Source organism: Papio anubis, chromosome 6, assembly GCF_008728515.1.
Source record: "Papio anubis isolate 15944 chromosome 6, Panubis1.0, whole genome shotgun sequence".
Lineage (NCBI taxonomy): Eukaryota > Metazoa > Chordata > Mammalia > Primates > Cercopithecidae > Papio > Papio anubis.
The window spans coordinates 145645964-145659098 of record NC_044981.1 but is presented as its reverse complement, the minus strand read 5'-3'; the positions used below and the strand labels follow the sequence as shown (position 1 = coordinate 145659098).

The following is a 13135-nucleotide window of genomic DNA, read 5'->3' as shown; positions in this document are numbered from 1 at the left end:
AGGCATGGTAGAACAAATGAGTGAAATGCAAGTCTGGAACATTTAAAAGCTGGTAATTAAACACTTGATTCCATGTCAGAATAAAAGTCAACCAGTTGAATATTTCTAGGTGAGATGGGGTACTACTTTTTTTTTGCTGTTATTTTATGTCTGTATCTCAAATATCTTACTGTACTCTTTTTTCCAGGTTGCAGCAGATCCTTGAGTTTGGATCCTGACGGGCAAATCAGAGCTTCTTCCTCATGGCAGTCGGTCAATGAGAGTGGAGACCAAGTTCACTGGTCTCCTGGCCAAGCCCGACTTCAGGACCAGGGCCCATCATGGGCTTCGGGCGACAGTAGCAGCAACCACAAACCACGAGAGTGGCTGGAGATCGATTTGGGGGAGAAAAAGAAAATAACAGGTGCAGAAAGTAACACAAGTGCAAAGTGCAGGGGTAGTTTCCTGACTGTAAATGACTTGCAGTTGAAAATACGCTTATTGTGTACATAGGTGCCTCTCTGCCTACCTCCAAGTTCTTGAAATATTTGAAAATATAACAAATCTTTACATTCTTTCTGTGAGAAGAGTCTGTATGCAAGTTGTAAATATGTATATATGGATTAGAGAGATATTTTTTTTTCAATGGTGAAACCTTTATATGGTATATTGTCAGTGTGAAAACATTAATCTGTGAACAGATTTTTAAATGCAACTAATATAAGTTGGCCTGTGAGATGATTTGAGGTTTCAAATGAGGGAGAAAAAAAATGAAGCTTGAAATTATAATACATGTTATATTTAACAAACTTTTAAAAATAGCCTGTAAATATTATTTTCTTACAAGGAATTAGGACCACAGGATCTACACAGTCGAATTTCAACTTTTATGTTAAGAGTTTTGTGATGAACTTCAAAAACAATAATTCTAAGTGGAAGACCTATAAAGGAATTGTGAATAATGAAGAAAAGGTAAGAAGTAACCCTGGAGGCAAGAGAACTGAGTAGAACAGGCCTCTACATATTTTCATCAGTGTGTTTACATTAAATATCTCATTAATAAAAGACAGTGAGACCAGGCGTGGTGGTTCATGCCTGTAATCCCCAAGCTTTGGGAGACCAAGGCAGGAGGATCATTTGAGACCATCCTGGGCAACAGAGCAAGATCCCACCACTACAAAAAAATTTTTTTTAATTACTCAAATGTGGTGGTGCACACTTGTAGTCCTAGATACTTGGAAGGCTGAGGCAGGAAGAACACTTGAGCCCAGGAGTTCAAGATTACAGTGAATAATGATTGTGCTATTGCACTACAGCCTGGGCAACAGAGTAAGATCTTGTCTCTAAAATAAAATTTAAAAAAAATTTTAAAATGATGATGGGCTGGTCGTGCTGGCTCACGCTTATAATCTCAGCACTTTGGGAGGTCAAGGCAAGGGGATCACCTGAGGTCAGGAATTCGAGACCAGCCTGGCCAACGTGGTGAAACCCTGTCTCTACTAAGAATACAAAAATTAGCCAGATGTGGTGGCTGGCGCCTGTAATCCCAGCTACTTGGGAGGCTGAGGTAGGAGAATCATTTGAACCTGGGAGGCGAAGGTTGCAGTGAGCCGATATTGCACCATTGCACTCCAGCCTGGGCGACAAGAGCGAGATTCCATCTCAAAAAAAAAAAAAAAGATGGTGCTTTCTTGGCATGCAAGAATAAGAAATGTGTCAATAAAAACCTTGAGAAATTTGTGATTTAATTCTTTTCCACTTCAGGAATGAAATACTTGTGATTTTCTTGGGAAATGATAATTGGCAATGTGAAATGGCTGCTTCAGTATAAGCATGGTGGATATTTGAGTTGGACATTTGTCTTGGGATCCTGTTAGTGGCAATGAGAATTTGGAAGGAAACAGCAAAAGTGAGAGAGCTGAAGCCTTGCACTCTTGAGGTTGCTTGTCTGTAGCACCAGCTTAATGTAGAAATATTAAGGTCAAATAATACAACAAGGCAATTTTAGCTTCTTTATCCAAAATGAAATTTAAATCAGTAAACAGATGAGCAGCATGATCTTAGTTAGATAAATTGGCCCTTGTTTACAAAGCCTCGTATCTTCAATATCGACAGTGTCTAGAAAAATGCAACAGACATAGAATTCTTGCCTTGGTTTCATATAACCAGGTATAAGTGGGATGATAAACATTTAAAAACTAACTAATAGAATCTTAAGGTAAAAATAACTTCCTTCTATAGGTGTTTCAGGGTAACTCTAACTTTCGGGACCCAGTGCAGAACAATTTCATCCCTCCTATCGTGGCCAGATATGTGCGTGTTGTCCCCCAGACATGGCACCAGAGGATAGCCTTGAAGGTGGAGCTCATTGGTTGCCAGATAACACAAGGTAGGGCTCAGGGCAAGCCAGTGAGTTACTCAAGTTTGGTCATATATTTTTTTTTTTTGGCCTATCATTGTTACTAATGTGGTTTTCCCAACATCCCTCCTCTCTCAGGTAATGATTCATTGGTGTGGCGCAAGACAAGTCAAAGCACCAGTGTTTCAAGTAAGAAAGAAGATGAGACAATCACAAGGCCCGTCCCCTCAGAAGAAACGTCCCCAGGTAGAGCAGTGATTGTTTTGTGGTTTCATAAGGAGCATAACTCGTACCCCACCCAATATCAGTAACTTCAACAGAATTTATTTTTCTCTGTCATATAAACGCTGGAGGTGGATGATCCAGTGGTATTGGCACATATTGTAAAATGATGTATGTTTACAGCTTTTCGTTGCAGTATTATGAATAGAAAAAGATTAGGAATGAACTTATGTGCCCTTCAAACACTAGGTACGTATTTTGTGGAAAAATAAAATGTTAGCACATTCATGCAATGGAACACTCTGCAGCCACAAAAGAAAGAATGTATTGGTAATATAAAAAGCTCACTGAGATGTAGAGGCAACTTAAAAAAAAATAAGCAAAATACAGAACTATCTTAAGTAGCACGCCACCCTTTCTGCAAAAAGGAGAAATAAAGAACAAATATTCATTCCGTTGTCTCTGGAAAAATGTCAAGAAACATAATGCAGCTTTCTGTGAAGGAGGAAGAGAGGTAGGAGGGACACATTCCATTCCATACTTTTGTATACTTTTTGCATTTTGAACATGTAAGTGTATAATCTGTTCAAATAGTGAACATTAAAAGTACATTTTTTTCAGAATATAAAATAATTTGCATATCAATTTTACGAGATTTGGAAAGATTAGAAAAACACAAATAAGAAAACAAAACTTAGTCATAAATCAGTATCCATAGATAATCACCAAATCTCACTGTTTCCAGTCAACTATATTTATATTTCTAACTTTAAGACAAAAATGGTAGCATATTATTCTGTTCTGCAGCATATATTTTTCATTTAACATTGTGTCATGAGCATTTTCCAATGTTATTGGAAGGTTGAAAACCCCAGTTATTAATGTTTCTTTATAGTATTTTTCACATGGGTAAACCGTTATTGACTTGACCATTTCCCTGCTGTTGGATGCTGAAGTTGTTTGATTTTCCCCAAATTTTCACTCTTAAAAATAACACCACTGCTGGGCGCAGTGGCTCACGCCTGTAATCCTCGCACTTTGGGAGGCCGAGGCGGGCGGATTGCCTGAGCTCAGGAGTTCAAGACCAGCCTGGGCAACACAGTGAAACCACGTCTCTAATAAAATACAAAAAATTAGCTGGGCTTGGCAGCATGCGCCTGTAGTCCCCGCTGCTTAGGAGGCTGAGGCAGGAGAATTGCTTGAACCCAGAAGGCGGAGGTTGCCCAAGCCGAGATCACACCACTGCACTCCAGCCTGGGTGACAGAGTGAGACGCCATCTCTAAAAAAAAAAAAAAAAAAAGAAAAAAAAATAATAACACTGCTGTTACTTATACACAAATTTTGTTTTCATCTAAGTCCCTTTTCCCCTTCTTCATGAATTGCATTTTTCCATTCCTAAGCATCCCTTTATCTTCTTCCCAGAGATCACAGAAGAGAAAGATGAAGAGCAAATATTTTTCCTTTACTTCGTGTATTTTCTACAAACTTGGGGCCTGCCTTGGTGGCTGTCAAAGTGTCCTTTTTTTAGAGCAGAAAGAGCTGTAGGAAAACATGACGTGGTGTTTCATGCAACATAGTGGAAATGCTGTTTGAGGTCATCAGGCTGCACTTCCTGTCAGTCCGCAGCCCCAGAGCTGTGTTACGAGGATCCCAGTTTTCCAGGCTACTGTTATGGTACAGGTCCAAACCCGCCTGCCATCTGGGGAAATGGGTTGCTTGAGCCAAAGTAGGAGCTCCACACTGTGCTGAAATCATTTACCTGTCTTAAATAGTTCTCACCTGAGGGGTGGGGGGGGGTTGGTTAAACTCCCCCCTCATTTCAGATTTTTGGAGTTTAATATGGGCCAAGCAACAAGCCCAGTGTACCTGTTAGTCCCTGAGGAACATTGGAAACTGTCTCTGGGGGGCTGGGGGAGAAATTTTATTTTCCCAAACTTTAGCCAAGATTTTGAATCCTTTGTTTCTGCTTTCCAATATCAGTAAATGCCTAGCATGTATTCATTTTTCCCCTGCATTAAATACTTAAAGACTTTCAATTCCATGTTCAGTTTTAGATCATGAAATGTGGTTGTCGGTCATTTATGTTGTAACGTGATGGCTTTCCCTCTTCTTTAGGAATAAACATTACAACGGTGGCTATTCCATTGGTGCTCCTTGTTGTCCTGGTGTTTGCTGGAATGGGGATCTTTGCAGCCTTTCGAAAGTATGATGACTTTACATGTTTAAATTTCTTCTCTAATTATGCAAACAAAAAACCAAAATGTTTATTCTTCAGAAATGCATACGTACAAAAGCAGCATGACTTGTTTCAAAATAAAATGTTAACTTATATTTTAAAAACAAGTTAGATAAAAGAAATGATCAAGTATTACTTTATTAATCTTTTTTTATAGACAGGGTCTCCCTGTCTTCCAGGCTGGAGTGCAGTGGTGAGATCACTCAAACTCCTGGGCTCAAGCAATCCCCCTGCCTCAACCTCCTGAGTAGCTAGGATTACTGGCATGTGCCACCATGCCCAGCTAATTTTTTATGTTTTCTAGAGATGGGATCTTGCTTTGTCACCCAGGCTGGTCTCAAACTTCTGGCCTCATTTGATCCTCCCACCTCGGCCTCCCAAAGCACTGGGATTTGAGGCATGAACCACCGCATCCCACCATGTATTACTTTATAAGCAGTTCTTGTCATTTAGAGACCTTTGGTAAAGACCTAACCTTTGAGTATTGTTGAAGTATCCTGAAACTGACATATTGCTTTAAAAGTATCTGTGCTTTTCCTCCCTGAAGAGTAAAAGGAATATTAAATAGGCTGCTTGGGGTATCACCAAGCTGCCCAATAACTCAGCCTCCCCAAGCCTCTGTTTCCTTATGTATGAAATACAGTTTACCCAGATGAGTTCTGAATCTCTTCCAGAACCCTAAAATACATGTTTATTTTCACAAATGTTAGCTGTTGGATCTAAAAAGAAATGGAAAGTATTCTGAAGTTTTCTCCTTTTATATTTTAAGCAACTTCAGAATCTATAATGTGTATATTAGTACAAATAGAATGAAGAATAGTTTCTGCCATCATGAGAGAAGGTACAAAAGTCTCTGGTTCAGGTAGATACTCATAAACTAAAGCATGCCTTAGTGTAATGTGCTTGTATGAAATGCTTTTAAAGACACCCACAGTTTTGGACTGGAGTATAGTAGAGATGAAGTGAGACCATGTGGTCATGAGGAATTGCTTCAGGATGACTGCATGAGCTAGTCATAAACTAAAGGCATCGATTTCTAATATGCAAAATAAGATTAGTATATATTCTTGTGAAATCTTGTGACCTTTCTTATAAATGAGATAAATTTATAGATAATTCTACATATTTGTATGATTTTCTAAAGCACATGGCAGCTGCCATCTCATTTAATTCTCACATCAACCCTATGAGGTAAGTACTATTATGATCCTCATGTTACATAGGGAGAAAGAGGCAGATACGGTGGCTTATAAATATTCAGTAGGACTTTCTGTTTTGATAGGAAGAAGAAGAAAGGAAGTCCATATGGATCAGCAGAGGCTCAGAAAACAGGTTGGTTGAAAATTCTATCTAAAAATTTTATCGTCTTTGAGGAAGGGACAGGATCTGCTGATTGAAAGCATAAGGAGGCCAGTGGCCTGCATTTATTTGGTTAAAAGACATAAGCCCTGTAGCCTTTAAAGTAGCATATCTATAAGGAAGGAATTTATTGTGTCCTGTTTCTTTATTTTAATGGCCACTTTACTTTTGTTCAATGTCATCCCCATCACTTGTCAACATCCTTTTTTCTTGGCCACTAGAGTTTAGGCCACGACACTGTCTGCCACCAAGGAGGTACAACAAAAGCCTTATCAGTGAACTGAAGTAGGCCCGTGTTGTTAGCATCTGCAGGCCTGTGCTGTACTTTCCACCCTGAGAAGGTGAGAAAAAGATCAGGCAGGGCTGGTGTGCAGGTTTCAGATAATCTTGCACACCAGCCCTCCCTGGTCTTTTTCTCACTTTCTCAGACACAGGCACCCAAGCAATGAGTTAGCCATGGTCCAGAGAGAGAAGGCAGTGGGGGCAGGACCCCTGAGAAAGCTCAGGGACCATTTGAGACTCCACCTCCCCAGGGTCTAAACACCAACCAGTTGCAGTGTCTCCTCTGTGTCACAGATGCCATGCCAGTGCAGGTTGTGGGAGACCATAGCCAGATGATCTCATGAAGGGAGAATCTGGGATCTGATGAGGGCAAAATACCTTTTAAAGGCACAGCGGAAAGCATGATTAGAATAGTGTTTGCTGTTGTGGTTAACAACCTTGACATGCTGTTCTTAGCACACACACCTGAGGAGGGCATTTATCACTGTCAGCTGTCAGGAGGCAGCCTGACCTCTGACTCATCAAAGAACATGTTCTGGAGGATGCGCATTACATTTCTGACATACTCATTTGTTTCATGTTACCTTTATTCCAGACTGTTGGAAGCAGATTAAATATCCCTTTGCCAGACATCAGTCAGCTGAGTTTACCATCAGCTATGATAATGAGAAGGAAATGACACAAAAGTTAGATCTCATCACAAGTGATATGGCAGGTAAGTGTCATATTTCCAGAACAGTGCTGTTAGATTGGAGGTGCCGCTTGTGGGGGAGGGAGACAGGAGAGAAATAAAGCAAAATCCTTTTCTATTTAGATAGGGTCCAATAAATCTGAAATGTATCTTTTCTGCGTTCTGTACAGAATTACAAACTGACTCTGAGATATTACTTAAAAGCCCTATTCAGCCAGTCTCTTCACCTGCAGGGGATATAGTGACATCCAAAGTGATAGCCCTGATGTACTACTAGTGTCTGGAAGCCCTGAATCTATTTTCGTTACCAAAGCTTTGATTAAGGCACTGGTAAAGAGGGACTAGAAGGAGGAATTAAATACAGTTCCTGCCCTGAGGAAGGTGAGATAGGAAATAAAGGAACCCTCTCAGTATGAGAAGAGCCTCAGTGTCCCTGACAAGCCATCATCAAGAGTCAAGCTTCCCAAACTATCTATGGGGAAATGCTTTTTGTGTCTTTTTAAAAAATTTCTACTCTATCATGAATGAATACACTGTAAAATGCAATATAAAATACTAGTAAAAAGGAAATTTTAAAGACATACAAAATACAAAACTGTAATTTTTTATCAGATTAAACAGGCATAAAATTACTCTAAGAGTGACAAAGAGTAACTTAAGAGTAGTTTCTTGACACTTAATCTCAATTTCTGCATCTGTCTCTGTGGCACTGCTAAAAACAGTTCTCAGATACGTAGGACTCTGTGGGGCATGCTCTGAGTAGCACTGTGCTCTCGCTTCTCCCTCCTCACATGCAGCCTGAGGACTTGCAGTACAGGCATCACTTGGGGGCTTGTTAGAACGGGAGGCCATAGAACCGGAAGCTCCCAGGTGATGCATGTGCACATCAATGACTGGGAGTTGTCAGCGTGTTGGTTGAGCCACTTTGTGGGCAAGGAGAGCATCCTCTGCAACCAAAATCTATCCTCTTGTTCCTTGGAAGGGACATGAAGTGAGAGCCTATTTTCTGTACTCTTACTCCTTTCATTCTCCTTCAGCTTCTAATTCAGCCTCTCCTTCTTCCTCGCTGAATGGTCCTTCTCAGGCTCCTTAAATGTGGAATGACACAGGTTCTGTCTAACCCCCACTCACCACAGTCTCTCCCCTAAACAGTCCCACACCCTCCCCAACTTCCAGCAGTGCCCTTCCATGTATGTCTGTCCATGCTGCTTCTCACACCCAGACTTCCCTCTCAGTCCCCAGTCCATCATTCTCAGCAGCCTGCTGGATGCCTCCACCTGCAGATGTCACCCGTTCCTCAGCACCCACAATCGAATCCATTGTTCCTAACCCTCAGCACACATGCTCTGTGCATTCCTTGTCTAATGGCCTCTCGACTGCACATCCCAGCCTCATCCAGGCTTACGCTCTGGAAAGGGTCCTTGCCTCCCCTCTTTCCTCACACCCCACCTCTCATTGGTAACAAATTCCTGATTCCTGTCCCAAAGAGTCACCTTTCCTCTTTCTAGTTTGTGACCTCTATGTGCATTTCTCTTTGCTTTTTTACCTCTCACTTTTCGATCTTTTCTTCTTCAGTCAACCTCCACAGTTACCTCTGAAAGTGCCAGTCTGTCGTTTCCCACAGAATTAAACCAGACTTCTAGCAAGACAATCAACGCTTTTCCATGCCCTAACGTGTGGCTAACACAATGTGTGTTCGAATCCTACTCCATCACCCCATTGTGCGACCTAGGAAAAGTTAATTAGTCTCTCCCTGCCTTGGTTTCCCATTTGTAAAATGGAGTAACAGTCCTTACCTCGGGAAATGTTTTTGAAGATTATTAACATTTTGCTCTTGGAATAGCGCCTGGCACAGAGTAGGAGCTCTATAAATGTGAGCTCCTAGCTTCATCCTCACTGTCACCACTAGGCCCTGACCTATTGCTTTGGTCCTCATATCCTGTTAAACAAACTACTCTGTGTCCCTCATACTCTGGCCATATCAAACTCTATTCTTGGGGCTGTTCTTTTCTCCATTTCCACACTGTGTGACTTCCACCTCCATAGCATCTCCAGAGCCAGTTTCAGAGCCACTTCCTCCCTGAAGTATCTCCCCATGCCCCAGGACGTGGTCATCGCCCCCATCTCTGAGAAGACCCTGTGAGGTTCCCTGAGCAAGCGGTGCGGTTGTGTACTGCCTGTGGGTGACTTCTATGGCTTTCACATCAGGGTTTTCCCGCAGTGCCTGGGACACCTGAGGGTCAGTCACCACAACCTGAAGCAGAGTATCCCCGTCTGCCACCGAAGTGCCGGCCCGTGTGCGGTGCCTGCTAACTGCCATCTGTCCTGTGGTTTCAGATTACCAGCAGCCTCTCATGATTGGCACCGGGACAGTCACGAGGAAGGGCTCCACCTTCCGGCCCATGGACACGGACACCGAGGAGTCGGGGGCGGGCACAGACGCCGGCGGCCACTATGACTGCCCGCAGCGCGCCGGCCGCCATGAGTACGCGCTGCCCCTGGCGCCCCCGGAGCCCGAGTACGCCACGCCCATCGTGGAGCGGCACCTGCTGCGCGCCCACACCTTCTCCGCGCAGAGCGGCTACCGCGTCCCCGGGCCCCAGCCGGGCCACAAACACTCCCTTTCCTCGGGCGGCTTCTCCCCCATAGCGGGTGTGGGCGCCCACGACGGAGACTATCAAAGGCCACAGAGCGTGCAACCTGCGGACAGGGGCTACGACCGGCCCAAAGCCGCCAGCGCCTTCGCCACCGAAAGCGGTCACCCTGATTCTCAGAAGCCCCCAACGCATCCCGGGACGAGTGACAGCTATTCTGCCCCCAGAGACTGCCTCACACCCCTCAACCAGACGGCCATGACTGCCCTTTTGTGAACACAATGTGAAAGAAGCCTGCTGTGGTACTGAGCGTCGGGCTGTCGCAAGGCACTGGAAAAAGGGAGCCTGCTGGCCCAGAGTGTGTGTGCGTGTGTATGTGTGTGTGTGAGATTCGGTAGGATCCTAGAGACAACCTGTCATACTGTTTACAAAATTGTACAGCTGGTTTCGTGCTGACCGTTAGGGTGCGTCTGTTGGGTTTTGTTGGACTAGAAAAATGAAAATTTTCTGATGGCTTTTTCATTCCTCTGACTGTGATACTGAGCTGCTTTGGTGTTAAAGGTGTAATCTGTACAGAGTTGTATTTAACAAGAATAAAAGTAACTTAAGTTTGCTCTATCAGATTTTAGTTCTGCACAGAGGTTAAGTGGGAAAATGCAGCTGTTGCAAAACGTATATAAATAGTATGTTCATGTTTTTCAGTATATTATCTGATACTGTGTTAGCAGCAGGTCTGCTTAAACCTAATCTTCTTGTTACTGTGAGTCATTTCCTCTCCTTTGATAACTAGAACTAAAAGCATTTTTAACATTCTTCTCCTGGAAGAAATGAATTACTTGAAGCATGAAAAGCACACCAGGGTGGTTGTTTATTTAGCAATTATGACTGTAGATTTAAAAACAAGCAAAGAAGGAACACCTCAGCAGCTGCCCGTTTCCTTAGTCTCCACTTCAGAGGGGGATGCGAAGAGGTGGACCCAGCTCCCGTGACCATGAAGGTGGCACAGGAATTAGTGTGAATGGCTGTGTCAGATGTTTTCGTACCTCAGATTAAAAATATTGCTGAGGTCAGATGCCACACTTTTCATGACTTTCTTCGGAAGTAGCACATTTTCGTGACTTCCATTGTCCTCTGAAAAACAAAGTTATTTGGAACATGTTCATACAAAAGTGACTCTGACCAAGTCTAAATCGAGCTTTTCTACTGACATGAAACTGTTGGAAACTGATCTGACTTTATAAGAAATGATTTTCCCCTCAAGGAGGCGTCTGTAATTCCAGAACAGCCCAGACCTCAGCTGTACCTCATGTTCAGTAGTTTTTATTTGGGTTTGTTTTGTGAGTTAAGTATGGGGGATTTAACCTCTTTTGCCAAAGAGGAAAATGTGTGTGCGTGTTTTTTAATAGAAAATATGGACCAAAAAATTTTTTCCCTAAAGAATGTATTATAACTCTATTTGTATGGTTATTACATCCTGTGAAATGTATATATGTTAAAATAATGGGGGTGCTGGAAGGTCGTGGCAGACTAACTGCTGGTTAGTGTGGAGGGTAAATAGTTTACTTTGTGGAGTTTACATGGTTTTATGTGCACACTAATTGTAATAAACTATGCCAAACCAAACTGCCCCTGACTCTCACTGGTCAGCCCTGCTTGCTGGGGTGTTAGAGGCACTCAAGGCTCAGCCTCCATAAAAAGGCAGGTGCCACAGTGGAAAGAGCAAGGGCTTGGTGCCAGATTAGGCCGGACCCCAATCTACCACAGAAGAATTGAGAAGTCTTTGGCTGCTTATATAATGATGAGACTCAGTTCCTCATGTTTGAAAATGGTGGTGTCATGCTTTCTTCCTCCAAAACTTACTGATAAAAATTAGTTGAAACATTTATCAAAGTGTTTATTCTATAGTAGGTCCTTTTTTCTAATGTAAAGCTTTCAGTGGGCTGTTTACAGAATTTTAATATTGGAATATTAGACCATGAGTATAGGCTTAGATCTACAGTCCTTCTTTACAATAGAGCTGTCTTCGTCTATCACGGTTCTTCTGCCACATTAGTGATCTAATCATGGCCAGCGGGAGAACAGGACTTTGTTTTGGATCAGCACTTGCTCAGGGTAGACTAATTGTGTAGAACAGGTTGGGTGAGTGGAAAGGTCTGATAAACCCTACACAGCCAAACCTAAACCAGAGGATAAAGGCAGAAAAATATGACATCTTTCTTTTTTGGTGTTTTGCAACATCAGCACATGATAAGGCGTGAATGAGACAATTCTAATTGATTTCTTTTATGTTATCAAATCCTACTTGGAGGTAAAGATTGTATTCTGCCACTTACATCTGTGGTTGAAACACATTTGCTATGACAAGCAAGACTACACGTATACAGGCTCCGGAAACTTTGCTCTGGGTTTTATCATTGTTATTTAAATTTTCATTAACGTTTATAATCAGCTTAGAAAATAGAAAGGATGTGAGAGATTGTTTTGTGTTTATTTTTTACTGCTTTGGATTCTTAACAGAACATGAAATCACATTTATAGGCACAACTGTATATACCATGAATAGCTATGAGGCCTTTCCCCACTCTGACCAGTCACAGCAGTCCAAGTGTGGCCACCAGGTTGGCCTCACTATTCCTAAAATGCTTATCTTGCATTCATTCACGTTCCAAATAGTTATTGAGGTTCTGAGAGCAGTGTTTACCCTGTACTTACTTGAGTTGAAAGAGAGGATGCCTGGTCTCTCCCCCAGATCTGAGAGCAGTTGAATCCCTCCAGTGAGAAACCACGGTGAATACAAACACTCACCCCAACCTGCAAGTATTTCCTGCCCAAAACACAGCCCATGCAGTCACCCCATGCCACATTGCACACCCACCAACACTGCTGTGTTCACATCCCACTACAAATCCCCTGTCTCCCACTGATCTCGCTCCCAGCTTCTCCCTGTTCTGGAATAAATTCCCCTAGAGGCTTTAAAGATTTTTATTTTGTCTTTGGCATTCTGCAATTTTAATACTATGTGTGTTGAGCTATGAATTTGTTTCTGTTCACATTGCTTGGGACTTGTGCCTCTTGAGTCTTAGGATTTATCAACTATGAAAATGATCAGCCCTCTTTTTTGTTTTTTTCTTTATTTTCTCCTGGAAATCCTATTGGATGCTCATTGGAGCTTCTCATTCTCTTTGATTCTGATACCTGAGTATTTCCCTTTATTTCTTATGAGATTAGCTAGGCCTTGTAAAGAATTCTGATTTATTTCATCTGACATTCCTAAGAATTCATAGTAGACAGGTTTTCTTATTTGGTCTGCCATCTTGCTGGAATGATGCCTCCCCAACAGAAACAAGAAAGCATATTTATTAAAATAGCAGGCCAGGCACGGTCTCTCACACATCCCAGCACAAGAGCCTGA

The 13135-nt window shown here is 42.3% G+C and overlaps 1 protein-coding gene across 2 annotated transcripts in view; it reads left to right on the top strand.

The window, feature by feature from the left end:
* Positions 1-11346, top strand: part of DCBLD1 (discoidin, CUB and LCCL domain containing 1) — a 68099-nt gene extending 56753 nt beyond the window's left edge. The window contains exons 8-15 of one of the 2 annotated variants that reach the window (XM_031667468.1): positions 188-403; positions 827-951; positions 2221-2368; positions 2477-2584; positions 4677-4764; positions 6080-6129; positions 7034-7153; positions 9467-11346. In XM_031667468.1, coding sequence (XP_031523328.1) covers positions 188-403; positions 827-951; positions 2221-2368; positions 2477-2584; positions 4677-4764; positions 6080-6129; positions 7034-7153; positions 9467-9999 — 1388 coding nt within the window. In that variant the 3' untranslated portion in view covers positions 10000-11346. Of the gene's footprint in view, positions 1-187; positions 404-826; positions 952-2220; positions 2369-2476; positions 2585-4676; positions 4765-6079; positions 6130-7033; positions 7154-9466 lie in introns of those variants that run through there. The other variant, XM_031667469.1, reaches the window with a different exon arrangement.
* Positions 11347-13135: the final 1789 nt, after the last annotated feature.